The sequence below is a fragment of the Gorilla gorilla genome, chromosome 19 (assembly GCF_029281585.2).
Source record: "Gorilla gorilla gorilla isolate KB3781 chromosome 19, NHGRI_mGorGor1-v2.1_pri, whole genome shotgun sequence".
NCBI lineage: Eukaryota > Metazoa > Chordata > Mammalia > Primates > Hominidae > Gorilla > Gorilla gorilla.
This window is the reverse complement of record NC_073243.2, coordinates 95174829-95200197: the sequence shown is the minus strand read 5'-3', so window position 1 is coordinate 95200197 and position 25369 is coordinate 95174829. Positions and strand designations below refer to the sequence as shown.

Below are 25369 nucleotides of genomic sequence, written 5' to 3'. Positions count from 1 at the left end.
CCATCTTTAAAGATTCCTACACTTCTACAACATTGCCAAAATGTCAAAGCCACCTGCAGTGGTCACTGTCTCTCCTTTTGAATGCAAGGAAATATTCATGACAGCCTCTCACCTACTTCAACAGAAGAGGCATGAGGAAAATGATCCCTGGTAATACCCAGGTGTAAAATCTCTGGCATTACTCTTTTCCCAGACAGCCAAGAGGCCAGCTACTTATTGTCAAAGGCTGTCACCCCATCTGCTGTTGTGCCATCCTATACTTAGGGGGCCTCAGTGTCACTTTGCCCTGTGTGCTACCATCTCTCCCGTCCAGGATGACATCCATTCTTCACAGTGGGAGAGAAGAGCAGGTCCACACTGTCTACGTAAGTGTGTTCATCAAACCTCTGCTTTCAACCTCCTATCCTCCTCCTGGCTACAGAACCCTTTCCCTGAGCTCCTGTCACAGAGCCCGTTTTCTAAGCCTTCCTTATCTTTCAATCTTCTCAGGACTATTAAAAAAAAAAGCTCCGCTCATTTTCAGATATGAGACTATAACTAGAAATAGTGCCTAAGAGTCTACGGCCTTACTATCCTGAAGGTTCGTGATCTCGTCTGATCTCGTGAAGCTAAGCAGTGTATTGGGCCTGGTTAATACTTGGATGGGAAACATAGTCCTAAGACAGACAATCTAAACTGATTTTTTCTAACAGCATGTAAGAATAATCTCACTGCTCTTAACTATATTTCTGATCTTAAGTATATATAATATCACTCTTACTTTTAGAAATATGAAATGCATGGCCCAATATTAATGCTGTAAGAATTAGTTACACATGGCTAGCTATATTTCTTCTAGGTTTTATCTTTTTCTTTTCTTCTTAGGTTTAAAAGACTATTCCTTTTAAATAAAATGTAGCATATTCATATAATGGATTATTACTCTGCAATAAAAAAGAGTGAAGTGCTGGTACACCATGGGTGACCCTTGAAAACATTATACTAAGTGAAAGAAGCCAGACACAAAGGACCACGTATTGTTTGATTCCATTTGTAAGAAATGTCCATAACAGGCAGAGCTATAGAGACAGAAAGTAGCTGCCCAAGGCTGGGGGAGGAGTGAGGGTGGAGGGAGAGCTTGGGAATGACAGCTCAGGGTTACAGCGTTTCTATTTTAAATAATGAAAATGTTTCAACATCTATTGTAGTGATAATTTCACAATTCTGTGACTATACTAAAAGCCACTGAATTGGCAGTTTAAGTGGGTGAATTATATCACAATCAAACTGTTCAATTAAAACAAAACAAAACAAAACTATTGGCCAGGCACGGTGGCTCACATCTGTAATCCCAGCACTTTGGAAGGCTGAGGCAGGTGGACTCCCTGAGGTCAGGAGTTCGAGACCAGCGTGGCTAACATGGTGAAACTCTATCTCTACTAAAAATACAAAAATTAGCCAGGCGTGGTGGCAGGCACCTGTAATCTCAGCCACTCGGGAGGCTGAGGCAGGAGAACTGCCGGAACCTGGGAGGCGGAGGTTGCAGTGAGCCGGGATTGCGCCATTGCACTCAGCCCGGACGACAACAGTGAGACTCCATCTCAAAAAAAAAAAAACAAAAAAACTGTTGCTTTGTATTTCAGACCATCACTCAAGCTAATGCAAGTTATTAACGAATCAAATCCTAGGTGCTAAAATGTGGCTTTAGCTGCGTTTCCTCTTGTAGCTAAAAGTAACATCTGCAAACTATTTTAAAATCTCCATCAAAGATAGCAATGAGCCAATAATGAATACTCAAGAGTATGGCTTTCCTCAAATGGCAGGAATTATTTTTTCTCTATGGTATTTACTTCATCTTAACCATTGCAGATAATGTCCCGAACAGGGAACATCCAAAATTCAGGGAGTGGATGCTGAAGTCTACACTCGCTGGTGCTACCTCCAAACATCCATGAGGCCCATGTATTACTTTCCAAGGCAAGTTATGACCTTTTGGTGGAGGGAAAAAAAATAAAGCAAGATACATGTTTTAAATAAACTATCTTCAGATGTTAATTATAAATACATCTTATATCAGAAAAAAATAAATGCTAAAGTTGAAATAGCTGCAAATTTTAATCTCCCTGGTTTATCACTGCTCGGGGAAGGAAATTAGGTTAATCGGACAGGATTTGCCCTTTACAAAGGCATGTTGGCAACATTCCCTGGAGGCCTGATCTCTTTTGAGTCCTTTGTTACAAAAGCTTCCTGAAACTCGGGACAGCATATGCTCCAACCCATTGTCATAAGAGTGACTGTCTCTCAGCTCGGCCAGTTAACATCTGTCATTAGCTCTGTTTGCAGGAGCAAAAGCAGATGCTTGGAACAAGGCACCGTGAACTCTGACGTGGCGGGGAGATGGATGCATTTTAGAACAGCAGATCATTCCAGGAGACTGAAATGCTCACTGAATTCTCAAGGGTTAGCTACCCTGTTACCCTCACTGGAAGACGTACGCTATTATTAATTATCTCAAAATGATTCCCAGAACCATCTGTAACATCCAAACAGCAGCCAGATGAACGACGGACTTTAACGTCTGAAACGAAGCAACTGCGTTTGGAACTTCTAACACAGGCCACAAGCTGAATTTACAAATGGAACAGTATTGTTTTCTGTGAGATTGCACACGCCTGCATTCAAGTCTTCATCTAGGAAACCCTCTGGGGATTTCTTTTCCCTTAAAAATTCATTAGAATAATCAATCGTATGACACATCACAGCTTGTACTGCAGCTGTCTCATCTTTAACAAGTTCAGGAAAATGTGTCAACACAGATATTTGCAAATTCTAAAGAAAGACCTGTTCAAGGCCAGGCACTGTGGCTCACGCCTGTAATCCCAGCATTTCAGGAGGCTGCATCGTTTGAGGCCAGGCATTCAAGACCAGCCTGGCCAACATGGCAAAACCCCATCTCTACTAAAAATACAAAAACTAGCTGGGTGTGGTGGTGCACACCTGTAATCCCAGCTACTCAGGAGGCCAAGGCAGGAGAATCGCTTGAACCTGGGAGGCGGAGGTTGCAGTGAGCTGAGATCGCACCACTGCACTCCAGCCTGGGTGACAGAGTGAGACTGTGTCTCAAAAAAAAAAAAAAAAAGAGCGAGCCGTTTCTTTCCTTGGAGTATTTTAAAGGTATCAATGAATCATTCAAGCAAAGTAAGTGGAAGAAGGGAGGTGGAGTCTACAGATGGGGCCTCTTGTCTTACAGAGTCTTGCTCAAGCTTCCGGGATCTGATGGGGGCAGGGACGAGGGTAAGGAAGCAGGTGCCAGCATGCAAGATTTAGGGATGAGTCCAACGCTGCAGTCATGCATGACCCTGCGTGAGTGGTTCTTAAAAGTTTCCACCCAAGGGCCTCCCCTTGCCTCAGCCTTCTTCTGGCCATCTTTCTGGTTCCTTCATGCCAAGTGGCATGGACAATGGGATAAAAGACCACATTAGAAATCTATGGAAACTTTGGGAGTTCCAACAGAAGCATTTAAATAGGAATCGAGCTTAGAAAACAAGCAGTATGTATCAGCCTATCATGGCAAATGATAAGTTAACGATTTAACTATCTTCCGTGTTAAAAATAGGCGTTATATGTGTCAATTAGGTTAGTATATGCACAATCAACTCGCTTTCTGAAATACTTCGAGGAGGAGAGCTTCCTTGGAAATGTGCTGGGCTCTGATGAACACACAACACACAGGCTTGTCCTCGTTTTGCTGTCCCTGAAAGCAGCTCTCCCTTAAGCCAACCCAGAAAACAACACCGGGTTACAGACTAAGCCACTGGCAGGTGTTAGTATTTAAAACTAAGCACTCAAGACTACATATGGTTTCTGACACAATACTGCTCAAGAAGGATTCCTTTACGGCAGCAGCAGTTGAAAAAGGTACTCGGGCTGTGAGAGTGACCACCTGTGTTTTTAAAGAACATGCTTTGGGAGGAAGACGGTGTATGAGATGCTTTTATTTAGAGCATGGATTTAAAAAAAAAAATCCCCACACATAGCCTGCCAACCCCTGCAGACCCATTTTCAAAGTATGGCTTCTAGACGAGCAGCATCAGCAGCACCTGGGGACTTGTTAGAAATGCACATTTGCAGGCTCCTAAAACACCTGCTGAATCAGAAGCTCTGGGTTGAGACCCAGAATTCAGTGGTTTCACAGGTCTTCCAGGAGGTCCTCATCAATTGAGCCTACTCAATTTTGAGAGCCACTGCCCCACAGGTAGCAAGAAACATGAGTTTTGCCACGGGCTACTTTAACCTCTTGAGCAAGGAACCTCCTCTCACTGGGAAAACAAAGCAATTGGGCTTAACAACAGACTCATGCTGGCTGGTCGCACTGGTTGCAAAGAGTCCTGGGCTCACCTCCAGGGAGGCTGTACCATTTGGTGTGGCACAGTGGCCCAGGAATCTCATTAAGTAGCTCCTCAAGTCATTCCAATGTGTAACCAGAACTGGGAACCCTGGAAGATCCCCTGAAGCACTAAATATCATATCAGAAGTAATTGGGGTAAATGAGCCTTTAGATCAGGCTTGGCAAACTTTTTCTGCTAAAGGACTGACGGTCCATACGTGAAGCTTTGCAACTCCTCAGCTGTGCCACAAAAGCATCTGCGGGGACAAAGACCATAGCAAGGCCTTTCCACAAGACGCTGCCTGCTGTGAACGCAGTCACAGATAAGAGGCCGATGAATGGGCATGGCTGTGTTCCAATACAACTTTATTAAATTTGAATTTCACATTATTTTCACGTGTCAAAGTATGCTTCTTGTGAGTTTTTCCAGACATTTAGAAATGTAAGAAACAATCTCAGCTTGTAGATCATAAAATTCAGGCTGTAGGCAAGGGCTGCAGTTTGCTGCCCCTGTTCAGTCGCACACTGGACTCGTCACATAACCTTTACACAGGAATGCTGTGTTGATGACATCTGTCACTTCAACATACACACACAGCTGCTTTCAAAAAAGCTAGATGCTACTTTTGTAAAAAAAAAAAAAAAATCGAGGTTTAATTTGCATGCAATAAAATACACAGCTTTGATGAATCACGCAGAACAATATATTGAGCATTTCTGTTACCTTTGAAAATTCAATCCTCCGAGGTAACCATTTAGTCTGATTTTTTAGATGTCTGTTACCTTTAAAATGGCAGCACAATCAGATGGTTTGAAATAAAAGCTGAAAGTTCACGCTTCCATTGCAGTTCTACGTAACATACAGGGCCGGGTGCAGTGGCTCACGCCTGTAATCTCAACACTCCGGGAGGCCAAGGTGGGCGGGTAATGAGGTCAGGAGTTTGAGACCTGCCTGGCCGACACGGTGAAACCCCATCTCTACTAAAAATATAAAAATTAGCCAGGTATGGTGGCATGTGCCCGTAATCCCAGCTACTCAGGAGGCTGAGACAGAAGAATCACTTGAACCCGGGAGGTGGAGGTGGCAGTGAGCCAAGAGTACGCCACTGTACTCCAGCATGGACAACAGAGCAAGACTCCATCTCAGGGGAAAAAAAAAATAAGTAACATACGCCACTTGGCATAAGCTCTGGTCTCTCTCCAACGTGGGGCTCCTGTTTGGGATTTACCCGCCTGCTCTTTATCCTGTGTTCTCATCCAGCCCACAGTGGGGTCTTTTAAGCCAAGGAGGGCAGGGGTACCCCTGGAGTAGAGTGGAACAAGCTGGCTTTAGTCCATTTGGGCTGCTGTAACAAACTACCACAGACTGGATGGCTAATTAACAATAGAAATCTATTTCTCCTGGTTCTAGAGGCTGGGAAGTCCAAGAGTAAGGATATTCTGCATCTGGTGAGTGTTGCTTTCTGGTTCATAGATGGGACCTTGTAGCTGTGCCCTCATGTGGTGGAAGGGACAAACAAGCTCCCTTAGGCCTCTTTTATAAGGGCACTAACTCCATTCACGAGGGGCCCACCCTCATGACCTAATCACCTCCTAAAGGTCTTACCTCCCAGAACCATCACACTGGGGGCTAGGATTTCAACATAGGAAGTTTGGGGCCAGGTGCAGGCACCTTATAATCCCAGTGCTTTGGGAGGCTGAGGCAGGAGGATCATTTGAGGCCAACAGTTTGAGACCAGCCTGGGCAACACAGTGAGATCCCATCTCTACAAAAAAATTGAAAAATTACCTGGCCATGGTGGCACATGCCTGTAATCCCAGTTACTTGGGAGGCTGAGACAGGAGGATCACTGAAACCCAGGAATCTGAGGCTGTAGTGAGCCATGATCATGCCACTGTACTCCAGCCTGGGTGACAGGGTGACACCAACTCAAAATAATAATAATAATAATAATAATAATAATTTTGGAGAAATACAAACATTCAGACCATGGCAAGGCCCTTCCACAAGATGTCACCTTCACCCACCCCCAGAGCTGTTCACTCCCTGAGCATCCCTGGCCCACCCCCACCCAGGGCCGTGCCCTTCCTTCAGGCCCCAATTCTCTCTCTCTCAACATAGAAACAGGTAAGGTTTTCCTCAGAAACATAAATATAACTTAACTGAGTTATCTGAACCCAAAGACCACCCTTGATGGCCGCCATGTATGTAGCTCAATGGAGGGGAAAGAAGATATTTCAGGAAGCTGCTTTATCAGTGGGATTTCTCTACAAATTAGAAAAACCTTCACACTCTCTCACAACGTGGAAGGAGAAGCGGCCAAACACTGGGTTCTGTTTTAGACACAAAAAGAAAAGAGGGCAGGGCCATAAGAAAGGGGGAGAAAAATGAGAGAAACAAATGTCTCTGGAGATTTATACCATCAGAAAGGCCAGCCCCCTCCCATAGCCCCTACACCCACAGGGCAGGAAGTAGCTCGACTGGAAGTATATAGCAAATAAGTGGAAAGTTTGGGGTGGGGGACACAGTGAGAAGAGGAAGAAGAAAGACTTTCCAATTGATCTCAGATCAAAGTACCCACTGAGTCAGTGGTTCTCTAATTTCAGTGTGAATAAAATCATTCGGGCAACTCGTTAAATGCAGATCCCAGGCCCATATTTACTGAGAAATGGATTCAGGCAATTTTGAAATGAGGCAAAAAACCCTGCATTTTTAACAAAGGCCCCAGTGGTTATGAAGCAGCTGGTCAGAGAAACGCACTTGCAGAAACACTCCATGAGTATCTGGGACACTTAAACCCAAATGTCCTCCTCTAACTGAGTGTTCAACTTGAGAGGATGGGAGAAGGAAGGAAGAGATGGGAAGATCAAGAGTAAGCAGAGGCTCTTAAGAGAGTCAACGGATGAACTCCAGGGCCTCTGACAGATGAGGGCCCGTGATGAATGATGGGTGGGTGGGCGGGTGGATGGACAGATGGAGAGAGGGAGCTATTCCAAATCAACGCAAGCACCGAAGACATTCTACAGAACCAGCTAAGAAAGGATGGCCAAAAAGGAGCTGATTACTACCTAGGAAAAACAAAGGCCTCGTTAGCACTTTCTAAGCCCAGCTTGCAAAAGTGTGCTTTCACAACAATTTTTTAAGGCAATTATTTCGATACGATGGCCATTTCATCTATGAAATAGTTCTGAACCTGGTTGCTCATTAAACAGCACCCAGGAGGCTTTTAAAAAACATACCATGGCCTGAGTCTCACCTGAGATTCTGATTTCATTATTCTGAGGCAGAGCCAAGGCCCTTGGTAGAAGCTTCCCAGTGAAATTATTACGTGCAGTCAGGGTTGAGAACCACCCTGTCAAGGGCGCAGCGTGGAAGCTGAGATTGTGAATACAAGACTAGGAAACTTTTTTTTTTTCTTTAAACTGGCCCTTCCATTTCCCTACAGCAATAAAAAAGAGTGAAGAAAAAAAGCAGCCAGGCGCAGTGGCTCACGCCTGTAATCCCAGCACTTTGGGAGGCCGAGGCAAGTGGATTACCTGAGGTCAGGAGTTCGAGACCAGCCTGGCCAACGTAGTGAAATCCTGTCTCTACAAAAAAAAAAATAAAAAAATTAGCAGGGCATGGTGGGCAGGCACCTGTAATCCCAGCTACCTGGGAGGCTGAGGCAGGAGAATCACTTGAACCCAGGAGGCGGAGGTTGCAGTGAGCTGAGATCGCGCCATGGCACTCCAGCCTGGGCAACAAGAGTGAAACTCCATCTCAAAAAAAGAAAAAAAGCTATTGCAAAGTAGGGGTAAGTGAGAAGTGGCATGAGAACCTTCCAATCTTAAAAAGTAACTTCAAGAGAAAGCATAAATGTCATTGCAAGAAAGCGGAGGACAGGTACACTTAATCCCTGGGGCCTGCAGAGAAAAGAAGTGAACACAGCAAAGACACCAACTCCCATTACCAGTCTCACTCTGTCTTGGAAAACTAAGGTGAAAAAGTGGAAAGATGATAAACTCTGGATGCAAACCCCAATACTATCACTCCCCACTAGCCAGGTGTGGACTCCTGGACGTGTTATTACACCTAGGCTCAATTGCCATCTCATTAAAATATGGCTGGTTAATATTGCCTTCCTCATGTGATACTTACAAGAATTAAACAGGACAAACAGATTGGCATGCACCAGCATGGTGCCTGCTGGAGAGATGTCACCCAGCAAATCTCAATCTCTCCCCTTTACCCATCCGAAATGCCAACCCTGATAAGGCCCTCATCCTCACCAACTATGAGGAGGTCATGGCTTAGAACTGGGTGCCCCTCTTCCCACCACTCAGCAGAAAGGGGACCACGGGAAGAATGGGATTCCCTCATGTCAGAACTGTGGCACCCTGGGTTGGAACTCCAAACACATGTTTAAAGTTGGAATGAGGCAACAGAGGGCTTCAGCATCATCCCTGCCCTCAGTGCGCTGTGGATGCCTGGATAGGTCTTTGCAGACCAGCTGGATGATCAATTCACCATGTATATTACTATTTGGAAAGACTTGTTCCAAATAACAGGCCTAAAAAATGCATTTTTGAAATGGAATGCAACTCATTCACAGACAGACAATTGCCTGTATTGAGCAAACTGCCTCTAATTTCTCTTCTGAAATCACACCAGCATTAAATGATGCTGATTCCCAGGGATAATTTCTGAACTGTTTTTTGTTCCCAAACAAGGCCTTCACATTTTTCACAAAATGTGACTTTGTTAAAATAAATATTATTTTATTATACAATAAAAGTATAGTATTTATTTAAGCATTCAAATAAAAGAATTAAGTTTGATTCCGTCCGTTTTCTATTTTATTCCAGTCATAAATTACTGCCTGGTCGGAGCTTAGCATCCAGCATTAATTAGCGGATTATTTTCAGTATTCACAGGGACCAAAAATACAAGACAGTAGCCCACTTACCTTCAATTTAATTTTCAAAGCTAACCACAAAATCGAAAGCAACCACGGGGGTCAATAGCACCAAACATGAGCCCTTTTCTTTGTGCCCAACAGCAGCACTGCAAGACCAGGAGGCTTGCCAGTCATAGGAAAAATCTGGACATACAACAGGCTTACACAGGACTAAGGGTGCTGAGCTACCTAGAAGCTGAGTCTGGAATCTGGAAGTCAAACAAAGACTGGAAGCATAGGCCGGTGAGAGGCATGCTTGAGTCCAGATAAACAGACAGATTCTAAGGGTTGGGAAGAAGAGGTGCAGTCTACAGACCCAGGGAGGAAAAAGGAGGCCAAAGTCCAGGAAGATCCACTAAGAAGAAAATCAACAAATGGACCCAAAGGAGAACAGGAAACCAAAGAAGGTCATGACCCAGGGCACAGGCCATTTGCTCTCCCTTGCAAAATATTTAATGCATGTGCATTCGGCTAGAACCTCGCTGGGCCAGTAAATAGTCCTTAACAGATCTGATCCCCTCCCCACCCATCCACCCACCCACTGGGGAGAAGCCCAGCTGTTCAGTCCAAAGGGGCTGGGGTGGGAAGGCAAAAGCCATGTTCTAGGAAAAAGGGTCAGAAATAAGCTGGATTCACTTAAAGGGGCCAGGCCCCAGAGACCTGCTGGTCTCACCCATGGATTTTTCAGTGGTGCTGGGAACAAGGTGGGTAACAGAACAGAAATGCTGTGTACCTTTGGCAAGCTAAGGTCTACGACACCTCACATAGCCCACATTCCTATAACACAAACGTAGCTCATAATGTTTGCCACTGTAAATGGTTTCAATATGACTGCTGAAATATACAAACAACAATCTCAGGGTTTACAATGCCATACTTTAAAATAAGATTCTGAGCCAAACTCAACACTCACCCTGAGAGATGAAAACAGAATATGTTTATAGAGTTATTAAGTCAAAGAATTCCCTTGAAAAAGCCTCTCTTGTACCCTCTTCATTTCATTCTGTCCCTAGGGTCTATGAGTGGTTTACACACTACCAGAGTAGAAACAACAGTGAAACTCCGGGCCAGGTGCGGTGGCTCATGCCTGTAATCCCATTACTTCGGGAGGCCGAGACAGGAGGATCATTGCAGCTCAGGAGTTCGTGACCAGCCTGGGCAACATGGCAAAACTCCATCACTATAAAATATACAAAAATTAGCCAGGCTTGGTGGCACACACCTGTGGTCCCAGCTACTTGGCAGACTGAGGTGGGGGGATTGCTTTAGCCTGGGAGGCGGAGGTTGCAGCGAGCCAAGATCGTGCCACTGCACTCTAGCCTGGGTGACAAAGTGAGACCCTGTCTCCAAAACCAAACAAACAAACAAAAACTCCCACCATGATTATTCTGCTATGTGGCTTTTTTTTTTTTTTTTTTGTCACTTGTGGTCCTTTTAAGTCTTGTAACTTCCTTATGAAAATGCCATATGATCATAGTCTTAATGAAGCATGTGGCATTCTGATGACTTATTTGGCTTCATGCTGATTACAAACGGAGCTTCATTCATCCATTCAGTGTTCATTATAAGGGGCCTCTCTGGGCCAGGCTCGGCTCCGAGGTGCCGATGACAAGTCCCCATTCTAAGAGACCTTGGTGAGGAGAGACAGAAAAAAATCTAACACACACACATGATACAGGTGGTGGCTCTTTGCAAGGGGGCCTGAATAGGTGTGTGAATACACACCTTGTATTCAGAGCCTTGTGTATTCAGCTAGAGCCTGCGTATTTGCGTTTGTGCATTTATCCCTGAAGGAAGGCAGAAGAGACAGACATCTCTGTAGGAACCAGGTTCCCAGGAGAAAGGACAAGAGCTTGGCCTGCTTGAGTGAGAGTCTCCCAGATTACAATAAATGAGCTTTCTGTGCAGATTTGTAAACATGCACATGTTTATCCTGGAGCTAAGTGCGCTAATAAACAAGCAGACGAGTTTTTTTTTTTTTTCTTTCTATAATCCCAGAGTGAAAATTAATGGAAACATCTGACTTTCCATCTTTGAGCCACAAAATGCCAAAGCAAATTCTTGGAAGAGGTCTAGGGAGTCAGAACCACGTGGCTTCCAGAGCAGAAAAGATTCTTAAACTCAAAACCAAGTTAAGCTGGACAAGTTGCATTTTCCTTGGTCTTGAAAGCAAGAATGAAAGTCCCAGTGGTGTTCAATCTCTGGAGTATAGACCGCTGATTTTAAGGAACTCTGTAGGCTGGTGTTTAGTGTCCATCTCAGAGGTGGGTATTTCCAGGAGCAACAGCAAAATGTGGGAAAAGCACAGAGAACTGAAGAGCTTCCCAGCTCAATGCTGTCTTTTTCATACAGCTGCAACTGTTTTGATTGAAGTGAATTCCAAGAATAACAGATGGAGCACTATTAAAGTTTCAAAAAAAAAGAAGCCAAAAACTATACATCGGATTTTAAAAAATTATCTGTCACTTATCACTAGCACAGTCCTCTTTCCCTTTACTTTTAGGGTGGCTGTGCAACCCACCTTCCTCCAGAGAAGGACCCTTCACCCGCATGCGGGGATAGCCCACCCACCCCGATATGCATAGCACGTGGCCAGGGCTCAGCGGTCTGGCATCCTCAGCAGATCTAAGCTGGGCTATCGGATTCTCCATTCCTGGAATCTGGGGCTGAGTCTCAACAAATCTTTCTTGACGTTGTCTATTTCTTAAGAAAAGATACAAACCGTACTTTCAAATGTGCTATTATTTTGTAAAACAGTACAAAAAAGGTATCCAAGAGGAAAGCAGTTTAAAAATAAATTACAATGCCTGTAATCCCAGCACTCTGGGAGGCCGAAGTGGGTGGATCACCTGAGGTCAGGAGTTCAAGACCAGCGTGACCAATATGGTGAAACCCCGTCTCTACTAAAAATACAAAAATTAGCCGGGCGTGGTAGCAGGCGTCTGTAGTCCCAGCTACTCGGGAGGCTTAGACAGGAAACTTGCTTGAACCCAGGAGGTGGAGGTTGCAGTGAGCCGAGATCGCACCACTACACTCTAGCCTGGGTGACAGAGTTAGACTCCGTCTCGATAATAATAATAATAATAATAATAGTAAAAAATAAATAACAAACAGTTATTGCTCTTAACAGGCTCGGAGTTTTTGTTTGGAGTGATGAAAAAGTTTTGGAAATGGTGTGATAACACGACATTATAAATGTGATTACTGCCACTAATACATTTAAAATGGTTAAAATTAAATGGTAAGTTTTATGTCATATTTATTTCCCCAAACACACACACACACACACACAAAACAACAGAGGAAAACCCAAGCTCTAGTCCAAAAAAAATTGTGTATTTATTCATTTTCCTTTCAATTCAAACATGGGTATTTGCTGAAGAAACTAGTAATAGCAAATCCTTTAGACACCCAGCAGAAAAAGTAAAAACCCCAAAAGGAATACAAATGTTACAGCTGTGAGCAAATGCACATAGGCAACGGCACCAGCGTTAAAGCTGGCAGACTATTTTAGGGATACGCTTTGCCTCTCAACTGGACTGCGGAAAAACATTTGTATTTTGTTGAGCCGTACTGTCATCAGACAGAAGAGTCACCAGAAAAATCCTATCTTTAAGCCATGAACAACAGATCAATGATAAGCTAAAAGATACCACATTAAAATGGAGGGCCATTAACTTGCTATTAGGCTGAACCATATGTGATTGCCGATCTCTAACCCTTTATGGCCTCTAGAAACGGCAATTTCATATGGTTCACAGGAACCCAGAGGTTAATTGGGTTGAAGGCAGCAGTTGCAATACAAGAGACATGTAAGACTCAGGGGCTACAGCCATGATGCAAATGACCTTCTGTTTCTTTCCTCTTGAGAGAAAAAGGGGTAAGATGTCTCCACTTTATGATGGGGATAAAAATATACATTTAAAAAAAAAAATAACAAAAAAGCAAGGGAATTATGTCCAGGCCAGCTGACTGAAAAGAATCTAACCCTATCTGTCCCTGAGTTTGGTTTTGAGAGTCATTAGATCTTAATCACACTATGTTTGCATTATAAATGTGGCCCCCAACTGCCTTTTCCTCCAGCCTCACACATTTACTGCCTCCCTGCTGGTCTCCACGCACAGCCGCTCTTCCCGGGAACCTGGAGCTGCCCTCCCGGACCCCAGGTGGTCCCCTCCTGCCAGCTGCCCGACCTGGAGAGCGGGCCAGCTGCCACTCACTCAGCCTCCCTCGGGCTCCACATACAAGGAAAGAGTTCACAGTGAGCAGTGGGACTGTGCTCCTGAGCACCTGGGCAGCTGCCTTGGCACAGCAGCTGGCTTTGCGTGAGAAGCCTGGAATGCAGCTTCCCTGGCTGCTGGAACGTGTGGGCCTTCCTGGGCTCTCAGATAAGATTTTTTCCCTTGGCTCAGATGTCTAGATCTGCCACTTCCCTTCAGCACTCAGATCGGTCCTCCTCAAGTTGAAGTCACTGGGTTCTAGTTGCCCAGTTCTTCCTAATAATTCCTGGGGTCAGCTCCAAAGGACAGACCCGCCAGGCTGTCCCCTACTGACCATTTTCCTGCATTCACCAGGCTTGCGGAAGATTTTTCTGGGAGACAGGAGTGTGTGCAGATGGTGTACTGAACAGGAGGGTGTGAAAAGGTCAAAAGGTCGCCTACATCCACAAGGCATCCAAGGGACATAAAAACGACACCAATGGGGGCAAAGGGAAGGGGAGGGGGGAGCAAAAGAAAACCAGCTGGACAGGGTGGAAAGTGTGTGAAAACAACCAAAAATGCAATGAAAAGTCACTACATTAACTCACCTCTTATCAAGTTTCACAAAATTGGGCCGATGGCATTAACTCCAACAAACCAAAACCAGAGAGTCAAACCAAAAAGTCAGAGACGGCTTTAAGTGGGAGCTGTGATTATAAATAATTAGTGCTGTGTTCCCAGTGTGGCTTGAAGAAGTCTGACTCTCTTAGCAGGTGGGAATGACTTGAAAGTCCCATGCAATCCCATGATCTTTTAGTGGATTAATAAAATGAGAAGAATTTTTTCAACCAAGCTTAGTTATCCTTGTTGCAAATAGAGAGAAGGACATGGAGGAGGTTGTCTACTTGCAGATTTGGATGATTAAATCCTCAACCAGTAAATATTTTGGAAGACCCTATAGAGAGACAATTCAAACAGAATACCAAACGGAATCCCTGCACAGAGTAATCGCCTTGATGAAATGGGCTGCAGTAAATTGAATAACTACCCCTTAAAATACAATTAGGTAAACTGATATCACTCTAAGCTATTTCAGAGCAATCAAATTAGACTCTTTCCAGAAAAAGATAATAAAATGGTTCTAATCACCAAGGTGAAAAATCTAATTTAAAACTTATTAATCAATTTTACAATGTTCCTAAAAAGTGCTACAGTGACTGCTCGTGCGCCTCCTGGATGTTCCAGAAAAGACAAACGTTTAGTGCTGTCTTCCTTCTTACCCTTTTACATGAGTTGATCACCTGCAGAACCATGGTGCTTTTAAAAATCTGCTCTTCAGCTGGGCACAGTGGCTCATGCCTGTAATCCCAGCACTTTGGGAGGCCAAGGCAGGCAGATCACAAGGTCAGGAGATCAAGACCATCCTGGCTAACACGGTGAAACCCCGTCTCTACTAAAAATACATAAAATTAGCCAGAGGTGGCACGTGCCTGTAGTCCCAGCCACTCGGGAGGCTGAGGCAGGAGAATCGCTTGAACCCGGGAGGCGGAGGTTGCAGCAAGCCAAGATCACGCCACTGCACTGCAGCCTGGGTGACAGAGCAAGACTCCGTCTCAAAAAAAAAAAAAAAATTCTGCTTTTCTGAAACTCTGTCCAAAGCCTGTGGTCCAAGAAGGCAACTGATTTCTAACTTGCAGGATATGTGCTGACCCACCTGTGTGCTGGGGCCTTCAGAGGCCACAGTTACATATTTTTCAATAAAGTGTGAAAGAGTGTCATTTGCTCATTTCTTTTTCCATCTGTAAATACTTCACAGCAAGTATAAGTTACAAGTCAAATGGAATACTTTGGTTCTCTGTATTCCTAGTATCAACCTATAGTAGTTTAAATTTTAGAGTGGAATGAAATTTTAAATTAACATTAGAACGATCTCCTTGGCAAAAACAAACAACCAAAAAACAAAATTCCTTAAAGACTGAATGAAATAAGAAAGCATGGGTTGGGCAGTGGCTCACACCTGTAATCCTATTGCTTTGTTTTTTGTTTTTTGTTTTCAGACAGAGTCTCGCTCTGCTGCCAGCGTGGAGTGCAGTGGCCCCATCGCGGCTCACTGCAAGCTCCGTCTCCCGGGTTCATGCCATTCTCCTGCCTCAGCCTACTGAGTAGCTGGGACTACAGGCACCCACCACCACACCCGGCTAATTTTTTTTTTTTTTTTTTTGTATTTTTAGTAGAGACAGGGTTTCAACCATGTTAGCCGGGATGGTCTCGATCTCCTGACCTAGTGATCCGCCCGCCTCGGCCTCCCAAAGTGCTGGGATTACAGGCGTGTGCCACCATGCCCGGGCCTATTGCTTTCAAAGACTGAGTCAGGTCACCTGAGGCCAGGAGTTCCAGACCAGCCTGGGCAACACAGTAAGACCCCATCTCCAGAAAAAATTTTTCAGGCATGGCGCACCCCTGTAGTCCTAGCTACTCAGGAGACTGAGACAGAAGGATCACTCAAGCTCAGGAGTTACAATGAGCTCCGACTGGACCACTGCACCCCAGCCTAGATGACAAAGCAAGACCCTGTCGCTAAAAACAGAAGGTGGCCGGACGTGGTAGTTCACGCCTGTAATCCCAGCACTTTGGGAAGCCAAGGCAGGTGGATCACCTGAGGTCAGGAGTTCAAAGCCAGCCTAGCCAACATGGCAAAAGCACATCTCTACTAAAAATACAAAAATTAGCCGGGCGTGGTGACGCATGCCTCTAATCCCAGCTACGCAGGAGGCTGAGGCAGAAGAATCGCTTGAACGCAGGAGACAAAGGTTGCAGTGAGCTGAGATTACACCACTGCACTCCAGCTGGGGCAAAAGAGCAAGACTCCATTTCAAAAAACAACAATAATAATAATAAATTAATAAAAACAGAAGGAAAAAGGAAGGGAAGGGGAAGGGGAGGGGGAGGGGGAGGGGAAAAAAGAAAAGGAAAGGAAACAGGCAGGTATGCCCTTTAGTGATCTCACACGAAACAATACACTGTGATCTCCTGACACCCCGTGTTTCTGAGGTTCCATTTTAGGATTTTAGACACACATGGCTCTGCTTTTTCTCCAACACTAAACAGGATTTTAAAATTGCTTTTTAATTCACCTGAGAATTATTATGCCGCAGTCAGCCCAACTCCTGGCCACTGGAGGGGAGGGCTCAGAGAATAAAAAGGAAAGGAAAAGCTTCGAAGTGCAAGAAAAAACCTTCTAACTTTACCCAAAGCCCTCCTTCTTCTTGTCTTTATCTTTGCTTCCTCCAAAACACTAATACTGGTGGAATACGGAAGGGCTTGAGTGCTTCTTGCTCTTCATTTTAAGTAATTATGACCCTAAGGCATTTTTCAGGAACACCTTCAAAATCCTTACTACTCCAATGTGGTTGGTCCAGCAACATAATATCACCAAGGAGCTTGTGAAAAATTCAGCCCGCTCTCCAGCCCCACCCCAACCTGCCTGTCAGAATCTGCATTTTAACAAGATCCACAGGTGATTCACATGCACCACTCTAAATCAAAGGAAAATTACACTAATAGTTTTGTAAACTCTTTGTGGATTCTAAGAGGTCACCTTTGGGTAAAACAAAAATTTCGCAGCAGGCACGGTGACTCACACCTGTAATCCCAGCACTTTGGGTGGCCAAGGCGGGTGAATCATCTGAGGTTGGGAGTTGGAGACCAGCCCGACCAACATGGAGAAAGCCCATCTCTACTAAAAATACAAAATTAGCCGGGCATGGTGGCATGCGCCTGTAACCCCAGCTACTCGGGAGGCTGAGGCAGGAGAATCACTTGAACCCAGGAGGCGGAGGCTGCAGTAAGCTGAGATCGTGCCATTGCACTCCAGCCTGGACAACAAGAGCAAAACTCAGTCACAAAAAAAAAAAAAAAAAAAAAAAAATTCTCTGAAATTGTTTTTAAAGATATAGACAAATTGTCATTTGAAAATTTCTACCATTTACCCACCATCTGACCTCAAACATGGTATTTCCTCTGTTGTGTGTGTGTTTACATATATGCTAAGATAAAATGTTTCAGCTTAAGCATGTTTTAGTGCACAGTCTAGTGGCATGTAGTACAATCACAGTGTTGTGCAACCATCACCATCATCCATCTTCCGAACGTTTCATCTTCCAAAACTGAAACACTATCCCCATTAAACAGTAATGTCCAATTCTCCCCTCCTCTCAGAAATACCAATATCTTAACATACCAAGCTGGGTCAAAATTAACCAATTTCCTTTAAAGTAACCAAGGACAGGCTTGATCAAGGACAAGACCATGCTCTAAACTTTTGACTCTGACTCCTTCAAGAATCTATCCCTGGCCCAGCACAGTGGCTCATGCCTGTAATCCCAGCACTTTGGGAGGCCGAGGCAGGCAGATCGCTTGAGCTCAGGAGTTGGAGACCAGTCTGAACAACATGGCAAAACCCCATCTCTACAAAAAATGAGTCAGGAGTGGTGGCATGTGCCTGTGGTCCCAGCTACTAGGGAAGCTGAGGTGGGAGGATCACTTGAGCCCAGGAAGTGGAGGCTGCAGTGAGCCATGGTCATGCCACTGCATTCAAGACTGGGTAACTGAGCAAAATCCTGTCTCGAAAAAAAAAAAAAATCTATCCCTGACCAGTTAAGTGCAGTGTTCCTGTCCTAGGCACCAGAACCAGTTAAAGAACTTCTCCTAATGCTTGGCGACGATTCCTGCATGTTCCACAGTGAACCTGTAACGTAAAGAGGGGAAGACTATGTAGGTCAGTAGAAAAACAAACTAGAGTCTTTGGGCCACTGACAGTTCTTGATCCAAGCCTGAATCCAATTTTAAAAATCTTACCTCACTTTTCTCATAACCCCGCAATTCCTACATGAGTCACCAAGCTAATTATACTTGTTATATTTGGGAATGACAGAGTGGACAACATAAAACTAAGTATTCGATGACCAAATGAAGATTAGAGGTCAAGGCTCAGCGTTGCTTTCACATTTAAGTACACATTATCATAGTTCAGTTCCTTCCAAACCCACAACCCATAAATACTGTTGAAAATGATCAGAACTACTGACCCAACCAACCCATTCCACTCCCACCTCACTGAGAGCTGCCCATGGACAACAGCCGGCAAGGGCTTCACACTGCCCAGAGACTGGTAGAGTTGTCGAGCTAGGAGCCTTTGTCAGAAAGCTTAGTTAGGATAGGAACAGAAAGTATCTTGAGAGCCTTAGAGACATCATGCTAAGTGAAATAAACCAGCCACAAAAACACATATACTGTATGAGTCCACTCACTGAGGTATTTAAAGTAATCAAAGTCATAGGAACAGAAAGAAGAGCAGTTACCAAGGGCTGGGGGAATTAGTGATTAGTGGGCATAGAGTTTCAGTGCTGCAAGATGAAAACATTCTTGAGATCTGCCACACAACAATGTGAATAAACTTAACCCTAGTACCCTTAAAAATAGTTAAGATGGTAAAGTTAATGTTATGTGATTCTTACCATAATTTTTTTAAAAAAGAAAAAAGTTAACAGACTAAAAGGAAAACATCTTTGGGATTAAAATATAATTCAACAAGAAAGGGAAAGAACGCTGTATTAGTCTGTTTTCATGCTGCTGATAAAGACATACCCAAGACTGGGAAGAAAAAGAGGTTTAATTGGACTTACAGTTCCACATGGCTCCTCAGAATCATGGCAGGAAGTGAAAGGCACTTCTTACATGGTGGTGGCAAGAGAAAATGAGGAAGCAAAAGCAGAAACCCCCGATAAACTCATCAGATCTTGTGAGACTTTTTCACTATCACAAGAATAGTACAGGAAAGACTGGCCCCCATGATTCAATTACCTCCCCTCTGGGTCCCTTCCACAGCATATGGGAATTCTGGGAGATACAATTCAAGTTGAGATTTGGGTAGGGACACAGGCAAACCATATCATTTCACCCCTGACCCCTCCAAATCTCATGTCCTCACATTTCAAAACCAATCATGCCTTCCCAATGGTCCCCCAAAGTCTTAACTCATTTCAGCATTAACCCAAAAGTCCACAGTCCAAAGTCTCATCTGAGACAAGGCAAGCCCCTTCCACCTATGAGCCTGTAAATTCAAAAGCAAGCTAATTACTTCCTAGATATAATGAGGGTACAGGTATTGGGTAAATAAAGCCATTCCAAATAGGAGAAATTGACCAAAACAAAGAGGTTACAGGGCACAGACAAGTCTGAAATCCAGTGGGGCAAATTTTAAAGCTCCAAAATTATCTCCTTTGACTCCAGCTCTCACATCCAGGTCACACTGCTGCAAGAAGTGGGTTCCCATGGTCTTGGGTAGCTCCACCGCTGTGGCTTTGCAGGGTACTGCCTCTCTCCCAGCTGCTTTCATGGGCTGGCGTTGAGTGTCTGCAGCTTTTCCAGGTGCACAGTGCAAGCTGTCAGTGGATCTACCATTCTGCAGACTGGAGGACAGTGGCCCTCTTCTCACAGCTCCACTAGGCAGTACCCCAGTAGCGACTCTGTGTGGGGGTTCCAACCAACATTTCCCTTCCACACTGCCCTAGCAAAGGTTCTCCATGAGGGCCCCACCCCTGCAGCAAACTTCTGCCTGGGCATTCAGGCATTTCCACACATCTTCTGAAATCTAGGCAGAGGTTCCCAAACCTCAATTCTTCTGTGCATCTGCAGACTCAACAACACGTGGAAGCTGCCAAGGCTTGGGGATTCTACCCTCTGAAGCCACAGCCTAAGCTGTACATTGGCCCCTTTCAGCCACAGCTGGAGTGTGGAGCGGCTGGGAGACAGGGCACCAAGTCCTTAGGCTGCACACAGCACAGGGACCTGGGCCCAGCCCACTAAACCATTTTTCCTCCTGGGCCTCTGGGACTGTGATGGGAGGGGCTGCCGTGAAGGTCTCTGATATGGCCTGCAGACATTTTCCCCATGGTCTTAGGGATTAACATTAGGCTCCTTGCTACTTATGCAAATTTCTGCAGCCAGCTTGAATTTCTCCCCAGAAAATGGGATTTTCGGCTGGGCATGGTGGCTCACGCCTGTAATCCCAACACTTTGGGAGGCCAAGGTGGGCGGATCACAAGGTCAGCAGATCAAGACCATCCTGGCTAACACAGTGAAACCCCATCTCTACTAAAAACACAAAAAATTAGCTGGGCATGGTGGCAGGCGCCTGTAGTCCCAGCTACTCAGGAGGCTGAGGCAGGAGAATGGTGTGAACCCAGGAGGTAGAGCTTGCAGTGAGCCGAGATTGCGCCACTGCACTCCAGCCTGGGCGACAGAGCAAGACTCCATCTAAAAGAAAAAAGGGGGGGTTTTCTTTTCTATCACATAGTCAGGCTGCAAAATTTCCAAACCGTTATGCTCACTTCCCTTATAAAACTGAATGCCTTTAACAGCCCCCAAGTCACCTCTTGAATGCTTTGCTGCTTAGAAATTTCTTCCACCAGATACCCTAAATCATCTCTCTCAAGTTTAAAGTTCTAGAAATCTCTAAGGCAGGGGCAAAATGCCAACAGTCTCTTTGCTAAAACATAACAAGAGTCACCTCTGCTCCAGTTCCCAACAAGCTCCTCATCTCCATCTGAGACTATCTCAGCCTGGATCTCATTGTCCATATTATTATCAGTATTTCTGTCAATGCTATTCAACAGGTCTTGAGGAAGTTCAAAACTTTCCCACATTTTTCTGTCTTCTTCTGAGACCTCCAAACTGTTCCAACCTCTGCCTGTTACCCAGTTCCAAAGTTGTTTCCACATTTTCGGGTATCTTTCCAGCAAGGCTCCATGCCTGGTACCAATTTACTGTATTAGTCCATTTTCACAACTGGGAAGAAAATGAGGTTTAATTGGACTTACAGTTCCACATGGCTTGGGAGGCCTCAGAATCATGGCGGGAGGCGAAAGGAACTTCTTACATGGAGGCGGCAAATGAGGAAGAAGCAAAAGCGGAAACCCCTGATAAACCCATCAGATCTCATGAGACTTATTCGCTATCACAAGAATAGCATGGGAAAGACTAGCCCCCATGATTCAATTACCTCCCCCTGGGTCCCTCCCACAACACATGGGAATTCTGGGAGATACAATTCAAGTTGAGATTTGGGTGGGGACACAGCCAAACCATATCAAGTGCCATGAAAAACCTATTTTACAACGCTTTCAGGAACACAGTTTTGTTAAACGAATGACACTGTTTAGATATTGTTTTCCCTTTTCACATCATCTTGAGAAGTATGTACAGGTCCTGAAAGAAACCAAATTCTCATCTGGGGAAACTGAGACAGAAGACAGGCAGAGTGACAGAAAAATGTGGCCAGTCCTATCCTACAGGGAAACTTAAATATTTAAGCAGTGCCTGATCCTGAAGTTGAGCAAAATTCACTTATTTACTCCCTAGACTACAGATCATACTATACTACCTGAGACTCTGATGGAGAAGGAACTAGACTGGGTGTTGGTGAAGTGTCCACACTGTCAGTGACCATTAGACATGCCGTCTCTTTGTTCCCCCTCTCTCCCCATACCCCGAAATCTACATCCACAAAGCACAGTTATATCTATATACTGAAAATCCATTCAAGACTCTCAGAAGAAAAAGAAATGAAGGAGTTACAAATACAGTATTAACTACAGCTTATCAAATCAAGAACTAAGAATGCTTCCACCAAGTAGACCGCCCCTGCTAAGAAGTTGTGATAACCAAGTAGCCCGTCTGCCTCAAATTATGGAAACTGGCCCTGAAGGTTTTATTCTCAACACAACAACTTACAAACTCAATTCATAAACTATGTGGTTTTGGCCAGGGATGGTGGCTCACTTTGGGAGGCCAAGGTTGGCAGATCACTCGAGGTCAGGAGTTCAAGACCAGCCTGGCCAACATGGTGAAATGAAACCCCATCTCTACTAAAAATACAAAAATTAGTCAGGTGTGGTGGCAGGCACCTGTAATCTCAGCTACTCGGGAGGCTGAGGCAGGAGACTCACTTGAACCCAGGAGGCGAAGGTTGCAGTGAACCAAGATGGTACCACTGCACTCCAGGCTGGGCAACAGAGCAAGAATCCATCTCAGAAAATAAAAAAATAAATAAAAATAAAAACATAAACTATGTGTTTTAGATCCTTGCATTTGACTATCTTTTATTTCCTTAAGTCTTAAATTTTAATATGTACCTCTGAGGTAGAGGCCAATTTATAACATTAAATTAGTTTCCTTAGTAAAATGGAGATGCCAGGTTTCTCTTATAATCATCAGAATATAATCAAGCAAACCAGTTTTTGGATTTACATATTTAATTTTAGTGATAGGACTTTTCATTCATTTTACGCTAAAGAAACAAAATCAGAACAGTGGCGCTCCTATAAACAGGAGAAACTTCTTCAGTTGCTTAGCAAGGTAGATAAATAGGCTCAGCTTCAGTGATTTAGTCAGTCTTCTTCTTACAGTGATCAGGACAACATTACCCTAAATTCTCAGTGGGATCCTAGTATTTTCAACACTCTATTTGTGATTAACTGAATGGTTTGTTTTCCGAGAAAGAGTCTTGCTCTGTCACCCAGACCTGAGTGCAGTGGTGCAATCTCGGCTCACTGCAACCTCCGCCTCGCAGGTTGAAGCAATTCTTCTGCCTCAGCCCCCCAGTTAGCTGGGATTACAGGTGCCTGCCACCACAGCTGGTTAATTTTTGTATTTTTAGTAGAGACAGGGTTTCACCATGTTGGCCAGGCTGGTCTTGAACTAATGACCTCAAGTGATCTGTCCGACTCGGCCTCCCAAAGTGCTGGGATTACAGGCATGAGCCACTGTGCCCAGCCTGAACTGAATGTTTGTATTCTCCCCCCAAATTAATATGTTGAATTCCTAATCTCCCATGCAGTGGTGTTAGGGTCTTTGGCAGGTGACTTGGTCATGAAGGTGCAGCCTTCATGAATGGGATTAGTGCCCTTATAAAAGAGGCCCAAGAGAACTCCCCCTTCTACGATGTGAGGCCCAGCAAGAAGCTGGCTGGCTGTGAACCAGTGAGCAGAGGCCTCACAAGACACACAACTGCCAGCATCTTGATGGCCTTGGACTCTCCAGGCTCCAGAACTGTGACACATCGATATTTGCTCTTCATAAATCACTCAGTCTATGGTATTCTGTCATGGCAGCCCAAACTGACTAAGACACTATGAAAGTTTAAGAATTTTAAGAGAAAGTAACAAGTTAATCAGTCAGCAAATATCATATACTTGAACTTTTGCTCAAATTACTTGCATCCTCTACTTCTGATTGCTGAAAAAGATGAAAGAAGGCAGAAAAGATACCCAGGAGGGAAACCAGGCCAGTGCCATGCCCTTCTGTCCCCACACTAGTTGGAATATTTGCTGTGTTCCATTTGAGAGAACTGTATTGTATCTATTACACACACATGGTGTACATTCTACATTCCCACTGGGATTCTGAATTATCACTTAGGAAAAAAATGTAAAGCGTGTGTATGTGTAGGGGGGCCAAGCACACATGCCCTGGGCAAGAATAGCTACAAAGCAGACCATGGATGTTGGGAAGCTGCAGGGACTTGTTCTCACCTGACCATAGTCTGTCCGGAAGACGACGATGCCTTCTGCACAGGAATTTACAGTACTTGGAAAATGCTGGCCATTTTCTCTCAGCCAGACCCGTGTTCCCTGTAAACAAAACAAACAAGATTGAACTGAGTTTGGATTGCATTTTGTAGCGAAACTGTACTGTCGAAATTACCATAACTCCTATATTCCTTTAAAAAAAAAATCTTTTTGAAAAGTAAATGTCTTTCTCAAGCAAAGAACAAATCTTTGCGAAGCATCATCCACAGGCTTTACTATCCACAAGTGTGACTGAGAGTCCCATCAGACATAGAAGGCAAAGAGGGACTAAGAAAATAGTAGCTAGCCCCTGTGTTCTCACCATGCAACTGATTTAGGTGGATTACTTCATTTGAGATGATGAAGCAGGCACTATGACCATTCCCATTTTACAGATGGAGAACCAGAGGCCTAGAGGTAAACTAACTTGCCCAGCATCACAAAGACTGAGCGAGTACATGACAGGCAGTTGGGCTCCAGAAACCAAAAGTTTAACTAGGTCTCAACAAGCCTCCACCCTCTTTGAGAACTCTTCAGAAACTAATGGCTCCCATTCTCTTAGGTCAAAGTCCGGTACACTTGCCCACTTGGAGGACATTAGACCACTCCCTTGACTCCTACTTATACCAAAATCCACGTGTAAACTGGACTCTCCAAAAGAGGAACTGAAGTTTCTAATATTTATCAGAACTCAGTCCACCAGCACAAATTTTGTTAGGATTACATGAGACACCTAATGAACTTCAAAGTTCAGGATTGTATCTTAAAAGATGACAACTTCCAGATCCCACGTTTTAAATCTTGGGCACATTTTTTGGCATTGATCTCATTTCCACTTATTTATTTCCCCACCGGACAAATGAAATATCATATTGAGCTTTTTTAAGGCTCGAGTTCATCTTCCTTTGATTTAATCACATGAAACTTTTTCAAACACAAGTGATAAAGTTTGGAGGAATTACTGGGTGTTCACTGGTCATTCAAAGAATTACCTTCATGAATACTACTCAGCCATAAAAAGGAATGAAATAATGGCATTCACAACAACGTGGATGGAGTTGGAGACCATGATTCTAGTGAAGTCACTCAGGAATGGAAAACCAAACAACATACGTTCTCTCTTACAAGTGGGAGCTAAGCTATGAGGATGCAAAGGCATAAGAATGACACAATGGACTTTGGGGACTCAGGGAGAAGGGTGGGAGGGTGGCGAAGGATAAAAGACTACACAACAGGTAC

General features: G+C 44.4%; 1 protein-coding gene across 1 annotated transcript in view; it reads right to left on the bottom strand.

Annotated features, from left to right (window-relative positions):
* MYO10 (myosin X) overlaps positions 1-25369 on the bottom strand; it is a 267318-nt gene that overhangs the window by 184375 nt on the left and 57574 nt on the right. Inside the window, exon 2 of the mRNA XM_019013445.4 lies at positions 24095-24193. Coding sequence (XP_018868990.2) covers positions 24095-24193 — 99 coding nt within the window. The remainder of the gene's footprint in view (positions 1-24094; positions 24194-25369) is intronic.